The sequence below is a fragment of the Halichoerus grypus genome, chromosome X, assembly GCF_964656455.1.
Source record: "Halichoerus grypus chromosome X, mHalGry1.hap1.1, whole genome shotgun sequence".
Taxonomy (NCBI): domain Eukaryota; kingdom Metazoa; phylum Chordata; class Mammalia; order Carnivora; family Phocidae; genus Halichoerus; species Halichoerus grypus.
The window spans coordinates 3408366-3428380 of NC_135727.1; the positions used below are offsets into that span (position 1 = coordinate 3408366).

At 37.7% G+C, this 20015-nt stretch overlaps 1 protein-coding gene across 3 annotated transcripts in view; it reads left to right on the plus strand.

Annotated features, from left to right (window-relative positions):
• Positions 1–20015, plus strand: part of GABRA3 (gamma-aminobutyric acid type A receptor subunit alpha3) — a 386726-nt gene that overhangs the window by 256779 nt on the left and 109932 nt on the right. For all 3 annotated transcript variants that reach the window (XM_078065249.1, XM_078065248.1, XM_078065247.1), the window contains one exon: positions 2921–2988. In XM_078065249.1, coding sequence (XP_077921375.1) covers positions 2921–2988 — 68 coding nt within the window. The remainder of the gene's footprint in view (positions 1–2920; positions 2989–20015) is intronic.

Genomic DNA, 20015 nt, shown 5'->3' on the forward strand with positions numbered 1-20015 from the left:
AACATTGGAAGGAAATTGGATCCCCAAATCAAATAAAGCACCAAGAATCTGAAAACAGTTGTTAAACACGGGGGGGGGGGGGTGAGGCCCTTTTATCTCTCCATTAATTCATGTCTCACATTTGTCTCTCCTGAGAAGACTGTGAACTGGGCCTGGACTGTGAATTGTAGCCCTCACCAATTCTAGTCTAATTCACTGGTCTTTTCATTGAGTTAAATGAAAGAGCAAATTCCTAATCATTCTTTCACACAGAGAAGCTGGAGTAGTGAGTGGACACTCTCTTCTGTGTCTCGGACCCAAGACCTTAGATTTCTGGGTGACTTTTATCTATTTGTATTTTACCCATTTATCCTTTCTTGCCTTTTCCTTCAATCCTTTTCTAATTATCTCCTCTCCTCTTTCTTTCTTCCCTCCTTCTTTACTCTCCCTCCCTTTTATTTTACACCAGTGTACTAGACCAAACTTCCCAATTCTCTTTCCCTGCTGCAAAGCCAGGGAAATTTCTGAAGCTTGGGTGAGCCCTAATTAATTGGGAAAGCAGCTTCTCCCCACTGTTTCCTTCTTAGCGATCAAGGGGTACCTTTTAAGTGAAAATGAATAGTTGAGAGAGAGGAGGAACATCAAATTTCCATAAAACCTCCTACATTCCTCAGGCAGCTTGCTTCTTGCTACTATTGGGCACCTTTAGTCAGATGCTTTTTGTTTGGCTTTACAGTCAGGGTTCCTAGTTAGTACAAAGAAAAAATTCAGAATTTGTATGGTCCCGTACTCTCATCGTACAAGAGAGCAACTAAAAGTAAAACAGTCTTGTTCAAGTTATTCAGAAAGTCAGGGGCAGAGATCCAGAACCCAAGCCTTGCCATCTTAGCCCAAGACTCTTTGTTATAGCCATTTCCCTTTCTCCCTACAGTGACCACTTTCCCCTGGGTGGTCTCCTGCAATTTAACTTTACCACCAGTATTTTTTCTCCTTTTTTTTTTCTGTGGTCTGGGTAATCTGTTTTTAGTCTGTTTAACTATCTTACAATTTTACAATTATATTGGTTTAGAAAGTTGTTCTGTATCTAACTATGTCCTGCCTAGAATACTCGATTCAAATGTAATTGTGGTCTCTTCCATTACTTAGTTAAATTTGTTTTATGTACTGGAAGGTAGGACAATACTTCTCTAGTCAATGAACCTGGGAGTGTATCTGAGGGGACAAGTCTTCAGGAGGCATGTTCTGGGTCCTGAAGTGTTATCTCTTCTCCTTCAAGTATAGAAATGCCTCTGAGGGAAGCCTATACTCTAGATAAAAGCCAAACTACTTAAGACACAGCTCTAAGGGCACCAGGGTGACATAGTCTGTTAAGCAACTGATTCTTGGTTTTGGCTCAGGATGTGATTTCAGAGTTGTGAGATTGAGCCCTGCAAGATTGAGCCCCACAAGATCAAGCCTGGCAAGAGCAAGCCCTGCAAGGGCAGTCTCTGCATGGAACTCCACGCTCAGTGCGGAGTCTCCTTGGGATTCTCTCTCCCTCTCCCTTTGCCCCTACCCCCCTGCTCATGTACATTCTCTCTCTCACTCAAAAATAAATAAATAAATCTTTAAAAATAAATAAAACACAGCCCTAATTTGAAAGACATGTTATTTGCTGATTAAGCCTGGGAGTAAGGTGTGTGTTTTGATGAATTGACTATAGTGCTGATTATTATTATTATTCTTAAAATGTAGTGTTTGTAGATATGTAGATATATATAAATATACATCAAATCTCATGTGGACCTTATTGGTATTGGCTGTGCTACTGGTGTACTCTACTGGGGTTTGGTATGCTGGACTGAAGTGGGATTTATTTGAATTTAATATAATGATGAAGTATTTGCTAGGCTGGAATAGGCTGCCCTGTGTTCTATTTGAGGTATGCTGGAGTGTGTGGCCTAGTCTGACCCACACAGGGGTAAACAGGGCTGACTGAAGCAGGAAAAGAGAAACTTAGCAATGAAATAACTTCACTTCTCTGGGTATCAGTTTCCAACTTGGCAAATATGTGATGAGATTCATCTATCCATACCAAAAATGTTCAGTGAGTACCATCTGAGTAACAGACTCCTTTTCAATGTACTGAGAATACGGGGATAACAAAACAGGGACACTGCCATACAGGAGCTTTTGGGTAAGGTAGGGGAGACAGACAAGTAAATAGATAGTACAATAAAGAAAAATAAATGCAAAGAGAATGTATCAGGTGATATCAGTCATCTTCAACTCTCAGTCACTTAACCCAATGAAAGTATATTTCTCATTCATGCAAAGTCTGTTGTTGATCCAGGAAACATTTCAGGACAGTTGTCCTTCATGTGTTGGCTCATTATTCCAGCCTGGTTCAGTCTTATGGTAGCTCTATAATAACATGTTTCTATGATGACCGTGGCAGGAAGGGTCTTGAATTGGACATTAATTGTTCCAGCCAGAAAGGGACACATATAACTTCCTCCCACAACCAAAACTAGTCACATGGCCTCTCCCTATGTTAAGTGGGCAGGGGAGTGGGAGGGCAATCATTCCATGTTTCTGGAAGTATTAAAGTTGGATATTAGAACATTTGTAACCTACCACAGGTAAGGGTAATCCTGGTGTGAGTGTCTAGCACATATGAATATCAGTGATCTCTCAGGGCTCTTCTTAAATTTTAGAGTTTGGGGAGTCTGTTGTCATTCTCAATGATATCTAAAGGGATAAACTTTGTACCTGTACCTAGCATGTTCTCTAAACAAATATTATAGGTGAGAAGTTTTTGAGAGGTTTTCCTATCACTATGTCAAGGATCCTTTTTCAGATGTAGCAAGTTAGCTGTCATTTGGAGTACTGCACTGGACTCTCTCTGAGGTAAGGGAACTGACTTTCATGACACTCTGCTTTTCTACTTTCTTTGGCCTAGATGCAGTGACTGAAGTGAAGACGGACATCTATGTGACCAGTTTTGGCCCCGTCTCAGACACTGACATGGTAAGTTATAGTTCCTGCAAAGGGAAAAGTGAAAGATGATGCAGCAGATCAAAGAAAATAAATTGGAGTTTGTAGCTCCTTTCTAGGGAGAAGCCTTGTCTCGTATGAATTCCCTACCCTCACCATCCTACATTTGGCCAAATTCATCTTTTTCCCTGCTCTCCCAACCTATTCACATATAAAACATATATGCTCATCGGTAATATCCTTCCCCTCTTTCCACAACACACCTTTCAAAATTAAACCTATATCCCTATCCTCAATTAAACTTTCCCTGACTTCTCTCTTCACATTTTGTCAACACTGCACACATATTAGCAGAGTTAGGTTATGTGAGGAGAGCATTGTGGTGGGGACTCTCGGAGAGTCAAGCAGCCTGTGGTGTCATCCAAGAAGTCTGTTCCTTGCAAACAGGCTCCATTCGTTGGGGTAATGGACTGACCATGGTGATGTAAAATATTTGGAGAAAGGGTCAAAGCCACTTTTGGAAACTGATCCTTCTACAGATGTGTGCAGGGGAAAGCTTCAGAGAGAATCAAGGAATAGAGCAGGGCACAGCAGAACCAGTAAGGGGAGACTCATGAGCCATCTTCAAGGACTTCTCCTTCTCCTTCCATTATCCCTTGCTGCCAAAGCAAAGAATGTAGTGGAGAGTTGAGGCAGGAGACCCCATCCTAATGGACCATCTGATCAATACCTACTAAGTATCAGATATTTGATTGAATAATTATCATGTAAGGAAACAAAGAAGTTATTATATGCTCAATATGCCTGGCAGTTAATAGATGCTCAAAGAATTTTTGTTGAATGAGTGACTTTGTATGGAAAATAAAAATCTTAAAATCAGAAAAAAATGTTTAAACAGTATGAAATATCCAAAAAAAATATGAAATGTCCATGATCACTACTTAGATTTTTTTCTGTGTATCTTCAGTGGCACTACTACTTAGCAGGAGACAAGTTTTCTTTAGACCTGTTGGGTAAATATAAACAATTATATAGGGATGTGATAGAGTTTGTCTGTAGGTAATATAGAATGATTGAGTGGATTTGAAGAGGGCAGTAAAAATATGCAAGTGTTGTTTTAGAATGATTTAGAATGACCTAGCAGTCTGTACAGGGTGGACTACAAGGGGAAAAAGACTGGAGGCTGAGAGTTGGTTTAGGTATGTTGACTTTACATGGCTCTTCAGTCAGGCAAGGTCTGTAAGTCAGTTGGAAAAGTAGGCTAGTTTTCAGCAGAGGGAGTCATGAGTGGTTGTGAGGCCAGGCCTGAACTTTGTTTTTCAAGTGTGGAACAAAGAGGATACAGAGATATAACAGACTCCCTGTAGACTCCTTAAGGACAAGTACCAAGTCTTCATGGCTTCCCTGGCACTTAATAGAATACTTGACACATAGGGAAAGCTCAGTAAGGGGCATGTTTGATGTATGAGGGGTGGAGGAGACGGGTCTCTCACAGGGGCATCAGGAAGGCCTGTAGGTCTAGATTACTCTCTCTCAACCTGTTGACTACTAACACCCATAGCTTTAGATCCAGGCATGTGTTAAAACTATTGCCAGTTGGTCATTCAACAAGTACTCCTTAGAAGCCCAACTCTGCATTAAGGGGCTCTAGAAATCCTTATGTTCAGAGAGCTTATAGGCCACTGGATATAACCAGATTCACCAGAGATATGCAGCTCTCTCTTTGTATTTCTGGGAACTAATGATGGATTAGGATTTTTACAAGAAAGCCACTGAAGCTACTCTTTGAACACACACATTTACACTCACACACTCTCATTTACTCTCACTTATGCACCAACATCCACAAGTACATTCAGACAAATATACATGTGTACAAGAAAATACATACTTAATAAAAATAATCCACATGCTATCCCAGGCACTTCATGAACACACATGTGCAGATACCTAAATCCAGGAATACTGTGGAAACACACGTGTAGCCTCTACCCAAACCAGTTCCTTCCCCACCCAAGTAGGCACACATGGGTATGCAGAGGCCCTGGAGACATTTCAAACAATCCAAATTTTGTATCTCTTCAAGTTTCATATTCTACTTGTTTGTTTTTCTCCCTCAGGATTAAGTAGAAGCAACAGAATAGCTTTCCTGATAGGGAGGGCAGACTTTGATCAGATAAATTTCAGGTTATTTTTAGCTGCACTTCCATCTTGTTACAAGGTAGAATAGCTATGATCACTCTGGCTGGGAAACACATTAATGATGTTTTAAAAAATTTCTTCTTCCTGTACTTAGTATACTGTGGCAATTGACCCTAGGTCAGGGATGACTTTTTGGGTGAAACATCAGAAAGTTGTCTGACTTTAGCAACTAGCTGAAACAATCACCCAGGCTCTCCTGAGACTACAGACTGCTTGGGCGAGTAGATGAAAGTTAGAGCTGGCTGGGTTCTTGACTCACTTCCAGCCAAAAGGAATCTTGGTCTGGAATACTTTCGTAAGGATATAGGGACAAGTTTCTTGTTCACAAAGAGGAAAAACTGTGGTGCCAGTTTGAGCATTGAACCAGTGTCACCCATAACCCTTTGCAGCCATTGTACTCCTTACTAAACACTGACCTCCACAGACATAGATGCTGAGTTTGATAAAAAGCTCCATAAAGGGCCATACTTGTTTTGTTAATCTTCATATCACCAATATCTTATCAATGTTTGACACTTGGTAGACTCTCAACTATTTGTTAAATGCAAGAATAAATGAGATGTCTCAAATTAAATTTTGAGGGGAAAATTATGACTGTGTTTCTCCGCTTGACTGAAAGTCCTTCAAAGGTAGAGAACATGTCCGGAATATTTCTGTATCTCTAGCACCTAGCATAGGACATGATACAGGTCCTTTGTTAAGTGTTTATTGAAATGATATGAAACATTAATAGCAAGCCGTGCAGACAAAGAGTAAAAGTAGCTTTCTTTAGGAGACACTGTGGAATAGCAAGACTAGTGAGTCAATGATTGATGACTCCAAGCTTTGGGCTACTAGTTTGGGTGGCTTTGCCATTTATGAATGTAAAGAGCTGTGACAATAGGTAATTGGGCAAAGAGGTGAAAGCAAACAGTAGTAGATGTTTCTAAGGGAAAAGTCAGAGAAAGAAAATTTATTAAAGACTATAGATATAAATTGGAAACCGATTACAATGGGAATTTTATAGTCATTACAAATGAAAGTCTTGTGTTAACCATTTGTAACAAATAAAGCTTGATGGTCAAAAAGAAACCAAACATGCTGCTCCTCAGTAATACCAATCCTGTACCTATGCTCTCCCGGGAGAAAAACAGAACAAGGGATATGATCCCAATTTGAATTATCTAAGGCCATATGACCGTCTATGACTTTCTACGTTTAGAAGAATTTACACCATTTTCTCAATCCATGTATGGAAAGATGGTGTAGGTGGCAGTGAGGGGAAGGCTGCAAAAGATTTAGTGAAAATGCAGTTTCATTGCCATTTCTCTCTCAAATTGGTTATGTCCATTCCTCACCAGTGAGCAATGGCTGTTGGCAAGCGGAAATTTTCCCTCTTCTCCCAAGATCCTTTGAATCAGAATGCAGAGAAATGGGATACTGGCTTAAAAATGGAAAGCTATGCATATGATCAGTGATTGGAAAGGAAGGTAGAAAGGAGACAGTTGATATTTTCTAAGAGAGTAGATCTTAAGTGTTCTTACCACACACACACACACACACACACACACACACACACACACAGGTGACCATATGAGGTGATAGAGGTGTTAATTTGATTGTGGTAATCATTTCACAATGTATACATATATTAAATGATCAATTATACACCTTTACAAATCACATTGTACAACCTAAATATAAACAATTTTTAGTTGACAATCATACCTCTATAAGGAAAAAAAGAAAGCTAACAGCTGAGAAAAACTTTGGATGCTCTCCTGGTCCGAAGCACCTTCTATAAAAACTTCTAACTCTTATCCTAAGGCCCCAGGTTTTGACGTACCACAGGTTCAGGGACCCAGGGTCCTGGATTATGTATTTAATGAATATCTATCTGAATGTACTGATAAAGCTAGTGGGAAAATAAGGAGGACAAAGAGCAGTAATGTTAGTAGAGTCAGAACGAGAACAACTGGGAAACTTAAAATGCCAATTCTAGGTATTGTCAACTTCACTCTCTTCCCAGGGATACTTTAACTGTTTAGATACCTGCTAGGTAACAAGTGCCAGCTGCCGCTTGTCAACAGAGAAACTTCCTAGGGTATACAGTGGACAGCCAGGTTATGAGGCAAGTAGTAATACAATAAGAGAAATAATCATATAGCCTAATGAAAAAAGAAAGAAAACAGAAGCTTGGGAAATATGAATTCATAAAAGATATTATAATCATGATTCTTTATAACAGATGGCATACATTTTGGTCTGACTACTGCTTGTGAAAATAATGCAAAGTTACCAGAGTATCCAAAGATCATAAAGGAAAAAAAAATGGTATATATTAAAAAGAAAGTAGCACAGGGACCTCTTTCCTGGTGGCAGTGAGCTTGAGATTGTTGTACTTATTTCCTGCCTAACACTAGAAAAAGTGGCTATGTTCATTTCAAGCCCTCACTTACTGGTAGTCTGAGGTACAGAATGAAGGGGAGCCTTTGTCTGTTTTGAAAGCCTCCTGGGCTGTCAGTTTCCTCTTATTCTATAGGATACCATATTCCCAGATGCAATAAAGGAAGGAGTCCATGTCTATGGGGTTTTGCTTAGGAGTCCATGACCAGTAATCTCCTGGGCTACTTTTATGTGAAATAGACAGGCAGGACACATAAACAATGCTAATAAGACTATTTCAAAGACTAAATGCAACTGAAAGGGGCAGGTGGATTATAATTCTTCAAAATTCAGAGTGATGGTAAGAAGGCAAAGAGCAAAGGGAGGACTGTATGGTCAAAATAAGGGGGGAGTGGTCTGCCTATGAGGCAATGACAATGCCTATGGATCATAGCTTGTGTATTATATTACAATTTATTTTTTTCAACTATGTATTAGAAGCTATTCTTTTTGATGCTTTTAACTCTAATTCATTTATTTTAACTGCTATAGACTATTTCAGTTTATGCATATTTTTTATTTACACATTTGTTCAATTCTCTTGCCAATGTGCCTTTAGGCTCTTTCTAATTGTTTTGCTATTAAAAACACTGATAACAATAAACACTCTTGTACACATCTTCTTGAGAACGTGTTTGAGGTTCTGTAGGGTGTGTACCTACAGATAAAAATTTTTATTTGTAATGGTTGTACATTTTTAACTTTTTTCAGATAAGACCAAATTACTCTCTTGATGGGTTGTAACAATTTATAATCCCACTGGCAGTGTATGAAAGGTCCATTTCTCTGCACTTTTGCTAACTTTCTATTATTACACTATTTTTTGCCATTCTGATGAGTATGAAATGGTGTCTAATTGATGTTAGCGGCATTTTCTTGATTATCTTTGAGGTTAAATTTTATGTGTTTAGTGGCCAATATGGCCACTAAAAAACAAGGTGGCTTTGCCACCATCTGCACTACTGCCACCACAGTAAAAGTAGAAACTCCATGCAGATCCTGTTTCCTCATGTTGACACTTCTGAACTGAAGTTTCCTATGGGATGTGTGTGTGCGTGTGCGTGTGTGTGTGTGTGTGTGTGTGTGTGCATGTTTGTGTGATTGGTGTTTCTTAGGTCTCTAGTCTGATTCTAGTTCCAAAAAACTGGTAATTTAAGTTTTGACTCTTAATTTACGAAGGCAGAACTCATAACATGGGAGTTTCTACGAGATTTTCTAGAAAGGTCAAACAAATGACAGTGAACAGTAATAAATATAGATAGATCTACTCTACATTTTATTACTAGTTTTCTAAGGTGTGTATGTATGTGTTATAAATGTATTTGAAATTTTGCAACTTCTCTTTTGTCCCCTATTAAGACAATTGCATGATTTTTCTCCTTTAATCTATTAATGCAGTTAATTACATTAATAGGTTTCTCTAGTGTTAGGTCATCTTTTACATTCCTTGAAAGAATCAGACTTGATAATGATTTTTAAATACATGTATTGGTTTGTTTATTATTTTATTCATGGTTCTTTGTATCTGTGTTCATAGGAGTTCCCAATTTAAACCACTTCTCATTACCTCAACTGCTAGTGCTCTGGTTCAGGCCACCATTGCCTCTAGCATATCCAATTGTAAAAAGCCCCTAACTGATTTCCCTGTCTCTACTCTTGTCACCCTATAATCTATTCTCTACAGGATGGTAGTTATTATACATATAATACACACACACACACACAGACACACACAAAATAGTTTAATAGAACCTCATGTACCAATCACCTAGTTCAAAAATTAACATTTTTGGCACATCTTATTTAATCTGTATTCCTACCCCATCCCCAATTATTCTCCCTTATTTTGTCTCTTTTTCTTTATTAAACTTATCAGAAGTTTTCTATATTGTTAGTGTTGTCAAAGTAACCTGTTTTGGGTTTTGTTCATCATATGTATTATTTATTTTTTGTTTTCTGTTTCACTGATTTTTGCATTTGTCTGGATCTTTTTTTTTCTTTCATCCCTCCTTCCCACTCTCCCTCCCATCCATCCATACTTAATTCCTTTTGTTTTATTAGATGCTCATCAGATCCCCACCATCTGTGGCCCAGATGGAGGAGCACAAAGTGTGGGGACTGACACACACATCGTGAGCAGTAGGAGGGGGTGGAGGCAGCAGGGTGGCTCCAGGATGCCCATGGATGGTTAGAGATGGAAGGAGAGTGGGAAACAGAGGCCGAGACCAGAAATGCTTCTGCCACTTCTTCCCCACAAGCGTCAATTATCTTTTTCTTTATTTGGGGTACTGTGTGGTTCTTCTGGTTTCTTGATTAGATTAGTTTAAGCTTTTACTTTTTAAGGCTATCTTTAAGGCTTCTTTACAGCTATCAGTTTCCTTCCAAGTACCACGTGAGTGTCCCACTACAAGATTTCATATTCTATAAACATTTTCACTGTTGTTCAGTCCTAAGTATTTTCTAATATCCTTTATGGTTTTTCTTTGCTTCTTGAAATTTTTATAGTGGGGTTTTCAATTTTTACATGTAAAATTTTGTTATTAGTTTCTAATTTAATGCCTCATATTGAAAAAGATGGCTTGAAGGATATGAAATATTTTTGTTTCTTGAGATTTGCTTTATGACTTAACACACGATCATTTATTTTTGGCAAAAAAATGTGTCTTACTAAGTGTAAGATGGATAAGCCTATATATATACAGATACATATGTACCTATCTATATATAGATCTATCTATCTATCCATATATCCCTTAGGTCCTCTTGTCAATTGGGTTGTTCACATATTTTAATCATGCAAATTGTTCTAATTGTTCTTTCATTTATTGAGAATCAATGGGCTTGTCACATTCTCCTGGTAATTCAAATTTGTCTTATGTATTTTGAGTCCATGTTATCTTATACATAAAAATTTAGAATTGATATTTTTCCACGGAATATACTTTATTTTTTAATGTAATGATATTTTATCCCAAAGAAAAATGTTTGTCTTAAAGTCCACTCTGTCTGTACTTTATAGTTTTACCACATTATTACCATATATACATTTCTATTACTTTACTTTCAACCTGTGTTTTTAAGTTTCTTTAGGTGTGACTCTTGTATATACATAGCATGTGGCTACACTGTTTATTTATCCTTAGAATATATTTTGTTTCTACTATCTCACATATTCTTTTTCCTATGTTTTTCCATGCTTTATTCTTACTTGTCTTCTATAGATTGAAGCATTTTCTATATTCCCAATTGTTTTTCTCTATTTTATAAGTTTTATATTTATTTATTTTTTTAAAGATTTTATTTATTTGACAGAGAGTCACAGTGAGAGAGGGAACACAAGCAGAGGGGGTGGGAGAGGGAGAAGCAGGCTCCCCGCCGAGCACGGAGGCTGATGCGGGGCTTGATCCCAGGACCCTGGGATCATGACCTGAGCCGAAGGCAGACGCTTAATGACTGAGCCACCCAGGCGCCCCTATAAGTTTTATATTTATATCTAGTACATTCTTTAATGGTTACTTTAAACATTAACATACATACTTGACCTAAAGTTTAATATCTCCCCTCTCCTCACAAGTAATACAATAATGCATTAACCAACATATCCCTACTCCCTCCTTCCATTAGGTTTACTCTAGTTATTTATTCCACCTAGTTTTTATAGTCATTATTATTTGTAGAGAGCCATTATTTGTTTAGTTTAACCATATGTTGGTTAATAGTTGTGCTCACTATTCCTTCTTCAATCTTCCTGCTATTTTAATTTTTCAACTACACAAATAACTTATTTTAATAGTTCTTTTCATGAGGATTTATTCAATCATTTCTTTATCAAAAATATTTATGTTTTATATTTTCTGAAGCTCTTTGGTGGAGGGGTGCAAGATGGTGGAGTAGGAGGACCCTAAGCTCACCCTTTCCCATGTTTACAACTAGATAACACATCTAAGTCAATAAACCAGAGAGTGATCCAAAGACTGGCAGAACAAATTCCACAACTAAATGTAGAGAAGAAGGGCATCAGAGAGGTTAGGAAGGGCAGAACCAGTAGAGGGGAGCTGCCCACAGAAGAGATGGAACTGTGGTCATTGAGAGGAGAAAGCACAAGGGAGCCCACACAGGGAAAATTAATCCCTGTAATGTCTGGCCTTGAAAACCAAAGGGACTGAATTCCATGAGTTTGTATAACTGGCAGGACTTGGAGCCTAGAGCTTTAAAAGTCAGCTGACTCAGCCCTGGGTAAGCTGGGAAGGTGAGTGATAGCCAGGTCCCTGCCCTTAAAGAGACAACAGACTGAGCAAAAGCAACATAGAAGTGACAGCTTGCACAACTGGAGGGAGATCTGTTTATACTATTGTGGAGTGTATTGGGGGACTTCTCTGGGAACAAAGGAGCTGTCAGGTGCCATTTTCCTCCCCTATCCTCCCAGATAAACTCAGAGCCACCTATGAGATGTGGCACTACACAGACACTTGCTACCTAACCTGTTAGCAGTGTGTCCCACCCACGAGTTTTCCTGAGGAGTGGTCCACTCCAAGCCTGCTGGCCTCTGCCCTGGACTTAGTATAAATTTTGTTAACACTGCACATGCCCCATCCTGCTTCTGCCTCTCTGTGCTGCACCTGTGACCACCATGCTTAGGGATCCTGCCTACAACTAGTGGCTCAGTGCAAATTTTGTTAATGCCATGTGTGTGCCTTGACCAGCAGATGCATACACAGACACTTTGTACCCCAACTACCTCCACTGCTGCACGTCACACCCCTGGCTACTGCAGTGATTTGAGGGATCACTCTAGGACTAGCAGCTCAGTGCAAATTTTACTAACACCAACACTCCACCCCTGAGCCCTCCTATGGTCATGCTCTGCCTCAGAGCTAGTCTGTCTGGGTCTCACACCACAGAGTGCAAGCACAGCCCACAACAGGCAGAGTTAGTGAAGAAATCTGGACGGGGAAAGGGAAAGCTATACAGATACAATAACAGGATGCAAGCAACACACATAGGAGGCTGCCCTGAAGTGCCAGGTTCTGATGAACAGGGGATAGTACACTGCAGGGCACTACAGAAACTCTTCTTCATAAAGCCACTACTTTCAAGAGCAAAGGATGTAGCTGACTTTCCTAACACACAGAAAGAGACACAGAGAAGTAGACAAAATGAAGAGGCAGAGGAATTTGTCCCAAATGAAAGAACACAGCAAAATCACAGCAGGATATCTAAGTGACACTGAAATAAGTAATATGCTTTATAGAGAATTTAACGCAATGATCATAAAGATACTCATTTGACTTGAGAAAGGAGTAGAGGACATCAGTGAGACCCTTAATGAAGTGATAAAAAAATAACATATCAGAGATGAATAACTTTATAAATGCAATTAAAAATATAGATGGAACACAGAGTAGGCTACAGAAAGCAGAGGATCATATAAGTGACCTGGAGGATAGAACAATGGAAAGCAATCAAGCTGAACAGATGAGAGACAGATACTGCATAATGAGAATAGATTTAGGGAACTCAGAGACTCCATCAACCATAATCACATTCATATTATAGGGATCCCAGAAGAAAAAGAGAGGAAGGGGGGCAAAAAATGTATTTGAAGAAATAATAGCTGAAAACTTCCTGAATCTGGAGAGGGAAACAGATGTCTAGTTCAGGAGGCACAGTGATCCCCCAACAAATTCTACCCAAGGAGGTCCACACAAAGACACATAGTAATAAACTGGCAAAAAAAAAAAGAAAAAATGATAAAGAAAGAATTTTAAAGGTTATAAGAGAAAAGAAGACAGTTACATACAAAGGACACCCAATAAGGAAATCAGCTGAGTTTTCAGCAGAAACTTTACAGGCTAGAAGGGAGTGGCATGATATATTCAAAGTGCTGAAAGGGAAAAATCTGCAGCCAAGAATACTCTATCCAGCAAAGCTATCATTCAGAATAGAAGGAGAGATAAAGAGTTTCTCAGACAAACAAAAAACTAAAGGAGTTCATGACAAGTAAGCCACACCTACAAGAAATACTACAGGGGACTCTTTGATAGGAAAAGAAAGACCGTAAGTAGGAGTAAGAAAAGTAGGAAACAGAAAAGCAGTAAAAATAAGTATATCTGTAAAAATCAGTCAAAGGACTTTTGACACACTTACATCAATAGACAGATCATCTAAACAGAAAATCAACAAGGAAACAGTGGCCTTGAATGACACACCAGACTAGATGGATTTAACAGATATATTAAGAACATTCTGTCCTAAAACAGCAGAATACATATTCTTTTCAAGTGCATGTGGAACAGTCTCCAGAATAGATCACATATTAGGCCATACAACAAGTCACAACAATTTCAAAAAGATCAAAGTAATAACATGCATGGTTTCTGACCACAATGCTATGAAACTGGAAATCAACCACAAGAAAAAATCTGGAAAAAAGCACAAATTCATGGAGATTAAATAACATGCTACTAAACAATGAATGGACCAAACAAGAAATCAAAAAAGAAATTAAAAAGTACATGGAAACAAATGAAAATGAAAACACAATTGTCCAAAACCTTTGAGATACAGCAAAAGTGGTCCTAAGAAAGAAGTTTATAGCAATACAGGGCTACCTCAAGAAGCAAGAAATATCTCAAATAAACAACCTAACATTACACACCAAGGAGCTAGGTACAGAACAACAAACAAAACCAAAAGCCAGCAGAAGGAGTGAAATAATAAATATTAGAGCAGAAATAAATGATATAGAAACTAGAAAAGAAATTGAACAGATCAGTGAAACCAGGAACTGGTTCTTTGAAAAGATCAATAAAATTGATGAACCTCTAGCCAGATTCATCAAAGAGAGAGAGAGAGTACTCAAAATCAGAAATGAAGGAGGAGAAATAATCAACACCCCAGAAATACAAACAATTGTAAGATAATATTGTGAAAAACTATATGCCAACAAATTAGACAACCTAGAAGAAATGGATAAATTTCTAGAAATATTTAATCTACCAAAACTAAACCAGGAAGAAATAGAAAATTTGGACAGACTGATTATCAACAAGGAAATTAAACCAGTAGTCACAAAACCCAGCAGACAAAAGTCCAGGACTAGACGGTGTCACAGGGGAATTCTACCAAACATTTAAATAAGAGTTAATACCTATTCTTCTCAAACACTTCCAAAAAATAGAAGGAAAGCCTCCAAATTCATTCTGTGAGGCCAGTATCACCCTGATACCAAAACCAGATTAAGACAGACACCAAAAAAGAAGAGAACTACGGGCCAATATCTCTCATGAATATGGATGCAAAATTCCTAAATAAAATATTAGCAGCCAGATTCCAAAAATATATTTTTAAAAAATTATTCATCACAATCAAGTGGGATTTATTCCCAGCATGCAGGGTGGTTCAGTATTCACAAATCAATTAATGTGATACATCACATCAGTAAAAGAAAGGATAAAAACCACATGATGATTTCAACAGACATAGAAAAAGCATTTCACAAAGTACAACATTGATTCAGGATAAAAGCCCTCAACAAAGTAGGTTTGGAGGGAACATACCTCAGCATGATAAAAGCCACATATGAAAAACCCACAGCCAACATCATCCTCAATGGGGAAATACTGAGAGCATTTCCCCTAAGGTCAGGAATAAGACAAGGATGTCCACTCTCACCACTTTTTTTTTTTAATTTTTTTTTAAAGATTTTATTTATTTATTTGAGAGAGAGAATGAGATAGAGAGAGAGCATGAGAGGGGGGAGGGTCAGAGGGAGAAGCAGACTCCCTGCTGAGCAGGGAGCCCGATGCGGGACTCGATCCTGGGACTCCAGGATCATGACCTGAGCCGAAGGCAGTCGCTTAACCAACTGAGCCACCCAGGCGCCCTCCTCTCACCACTTTTATTCAATATAGTACTGGGAGTCCTAGCCACAGCAGTTAGACAACAAAAAGAAATAAAAGGCATCCAAATCAGTAATGAAGAAGTAAAACTTTCACTATTTGCAGATGACATGATACTATGTGTAGAAAACCCTAAAGATTCCACCAAAAACCTACTAGAACTGATTAATGATTTCAGTAAAGCCACAGGATACAAAATCCATGTGCAAAAATCTGTTATATTTCTATACATTAATAATGAAACAGCAGAAAGCAACATTAAGAAAACAGTCCCATTTACAATTGCACCAAAAATAAGACGACACCTAGGAATAAACCTAACCAAAGGGTGAAAAGCATATGCTCTGAAAACTATAAAACAGTCATACAAGAAATTGAAGATAATACAAAGAAATGGAAAGACATTCCATGCTCACAGATTGGAAGAACAAATATTGTTAAAATAGCTATACTACCCAAAACAATCTACACATTTAATGCAATCCCTATCAAACTACTCAAACTACCAACAACATTTTTCACAGAACTAGAACAAACAATCCTAACATTAATATGGAACCACAAAGACACAAATTTCCAAAGCAGTTTTGAAAAAGAGAAGCAAAATAGGAGGTATCACAATTACAGATTTCAAGTTACATTACAAAGCTGTAGTAATCAAAGCAGTATGGTAATGGCACATAAATAGACACATAGATCAATAGAAGAGAGTAGAAAACCCAGAAATAAACCCACAATTATATGGTCAACTAATCAACAAAGGAGGCAAGAATATCCAATGGGAGAAAGATAGTCTCTTCAACAAACAGTGTTGAGAAAACTGGACAGCAACATGCAAAAGAATGAAACTGGACCACTTTCTTATACCACACACAAAAATAAATTCAAAATGGATTAAAGACCTGAATGTGAGACATGAAACCATAAAAATCCTAGAAGAGGGCTCAGGCAGTACTGTCTCTGATATCAGCCATAGCAACATTTTTCTAGATATGTCTCCTGAGGCAAGGGAAACAAAAGCAAAAATAAACTATTAGGACTGCATCAAAATACAGTTTCCCCACAGCAAAGGAAACAACAAACAAAAGTAAAAGGCAACCTACTGAATGGGAGAAGGTATTCACAAATGACATATCCAATAAAGGGTTAGTATTCAAAATATATAAAGAACTGATACAACCGAGTGATAGGTATTAAGGAGGGCATGTGTTGTGATGAGCACTGGGTATTATATAGAACTAATGAATCTGTGAACACTACATCAAAAACTAATGATGTACTATATGCTGGCTAACTGAACATGATAAAAAAATAAAAATAAAAAAAATAAAAAGGGGGCACAAAAAAAGAACTGATACAACTCAACACCCCCAAAAACAAATAATCCAGTTAACACGTGGGCCAAAGACATGAACAGACATTTCTCCAAAGAAGACATCCAGATGGCCAACAGACATATGAAAAGATGTTCCTAATCACTTAATATCAGGGAAATGCAAATCAAAACTACAATGAGATATCACTTCACACCTCTCAGAATGGCTATAATAAAAAACATAAGAAACAACCAGTGTTGGCGAGGATGTGGAGAAAAAGGAACCCTCTTGCGCTGTTGGTCAGAATGCAAATTGGTGAAGCCACTATGAAAAACAGTATGGAAGTTCCTCAAAAATTTAAAAAAGAACTATTCTGCAATCCAGTAATCACACTACTGGGTTTTTACCCCCCAAATGCAAAAATATTAATTTGAAATGATACATGTACCCCTATGTTTATTGCAGCATTATTTACAGTAGCCAAATTATGGAAGCAGCTTAAGTGTCCATTGATAGATGAATGGATAAAGAAGATGTGTTATATATACACAATGGAATATTATTCACCCAAAGAAAAGAATGAGCTCTTGCCTTTTACAATGACATGGATGGAGCTAGAGAGTATAATGCTAAGCAAAATAAGTCAGTCAGAGAAAGACAAATACCATACGATCTCGTGCATATGTGGAATTTAAGAAACAAAACAAAGGAGCAAAGGGGAAAAAAGAGAGAGAGACAAACCAAGAAACAGGCTCCTAACTATAGAGAAGAAACTGATGGTTACCTGAGGGGAGGTAGGAGAGGAATGGGTGAAATAGGTGATGGGGATTGAGTGCACTTATCATGATAAGCACTGGATGGTGTATGGAATTGTTGAATCACTATATTGTATACCTGAAACTAATATAATACAGTATATTAACTATAGTGGCATTAAAAAAATTTAGAGAACATTTATGGAGCAGCTACTGTATGCCAGGTGCTAGAGATATAGCAGCAAAAAAAAAAAAAAAAAGTCTCTGCTCTCAGGAAGCCTCCAGGCTAGTAGAATGAAAGAAATAGTAACCGAATAAAAATACATTTTGTCAGTGCAATCTAACAAAATAATACATGAAGAAAAATAATACAAGGAAAGGGGAATTAACTGTTTATGATAGAATGTTCAAGGAATGTTTCTTTGATATGAGTACTTCTGAATAAGATCTGAATGCTGTGATTGACGCAGCCATGAAACTATCTTATTTTGTTAATCTAAAATTATCTATATTTGACCTTGCTCTTAAATGATAATCTAGTTGGCTACAGAATTCTTTTGGCTTCTGTTACTGTTTTCACAAACTCTTCTATCAGTGAAATTGTTATTTCTTTGTAGGTAATATGCCTTTTCTATTTTGCTGTTTTTAAGATCTCTTTGGTATTCTTCCAATCCACTATGTTGGCTTGGATCTATTTTATTATATTGAGATTGCAACTCATTATGGTTCTCAAAGCTAGGGATTCATGTATTTCAACAATTGTAAGAAACTGTCATCTATTAGTACGTTAAATATTGTTTCTCCCCAATTTTCTCTATTCTCTAACTTTAGAATTTTATTAGATTATGCTGAACCTTTTCCTTTTATTCTCCTGGTGCTATACCTCTCCTTCATATGTGTTCTTTTTCATCATTTATCTGTCTGAAATGTGCACTGAACAATTTTTCTTCATATGCATTTCCAGTTTACTAATCTCTCTTCATTGATGTGTAATCTTGTATGTAATGTATCCATTGAGTTTTTATTTTCAATGTTCTTAATACCTCCTTTGATGCCTTTATCATTTTAATTATAGTTCCTTTACAGTATCTATTTGATTCTTCTGTCATGTGAAGTTCTTGGAGTGGTCTAATTCAATTATATGTTGTATCAGCTGACTCTCACTTGTGACCATTTCCTTAGGTGTTCTATTGTGGATTGTGAGCTTATTTTCAGCAAGCACTTACTTGTGGTCATGTCCTTCCAGTGTGTTTTTGTGTTTGCTTTTGCAAGTCAATATAGAGGTATCCCCACATTGAGGCAAATTCCTATGTTAATTTCTCAGTTTATAAACTCAAAACCAGGAAGATACTCTGTATTTAAACATCAATCCCATATAAGATTAGATTTAAGGTTGCTAAATCTCAGTAGAAATGCTTCCCTTAAACCTCTCTCCATTCAGAATCCATGCTTGGATAGACAGGTTTCCTTTTTTGAATTTTCATGTTGTAGACTGGTTTTGTCTAGTTCATTTTATCCAATTCTCCTTTTTGCTGAAGTTGGAGCCATTCAGGGTCTTGGCTTTATGTGGGAGTCTAGTTCCACCTTTTTACCCGGGACAGTCCTGGTTTATACCAGTTGTCCTGTTGTAATTTTTGATAAAAACTCTTTTGACTCTCAAATATGTCCCAGTTTAGATGATATGTATATAATATTCTAATCTTTAATCAGAACTGTGCTTGGTATGCTAGAGAAAGAGAAAAGCCAGACTGGCTAATTTGTAGAGGGAAGAGTGGTTGAAGAAGAGCTCAGAGAAGAAGATAAGGGTCAATTTATGAAGTACTTTCTAGGTAAGAGAAGGATATTGAAACAGTTTACATATGATTAAAAGTCATTAAGGGATTTTTAAGCCACAGGGTTTTAGGCTGCTTCTTTATTTTACCTGGATACTTAAAAGTGTCTCCCATGCCTTGTGTAGTTTAGTGGTAAGAGATTTGGGTAAGGTTTGCATTCAGATCTGGGGACTCACCCTCTCAGTGATTCTCTTGCTTCCAGGGCTTTCTCCTGAATTTTCAGCTCTTTGAACAGCCTTGTGGTCTATCCTCTGAGATATTAAGCCAATGCATTTTCTGATTTCTGCCAAGCTTACAAACATCACTCAGCACAGTTTTATCATCTGTCATTTGGTGGAAGACTTCCCTATGGTTTCTGCCTGCATTTTTTTTTAACAGAGTCCCAAAGTCTTGCTCATGTGTGTATAGTGTAATGGTCAGCTAAAATTTGGGGCAGAGTATATCTGCAGATTTGGGGTCCCATCCCTTTTGTGACTGTCTTGTTTCCAGGAGTACCACCCCTAAATTTCCAGATTATTTTCCACCTTGAGCCAGTAAAACTGTGGTATCTGCTACAGGAATTCTAGGTTTAGGGCAGCACCCGTTGCTTCTTTCAAGGGTAAACTTTCTTGAAGTTTTTGTCTGCTTACA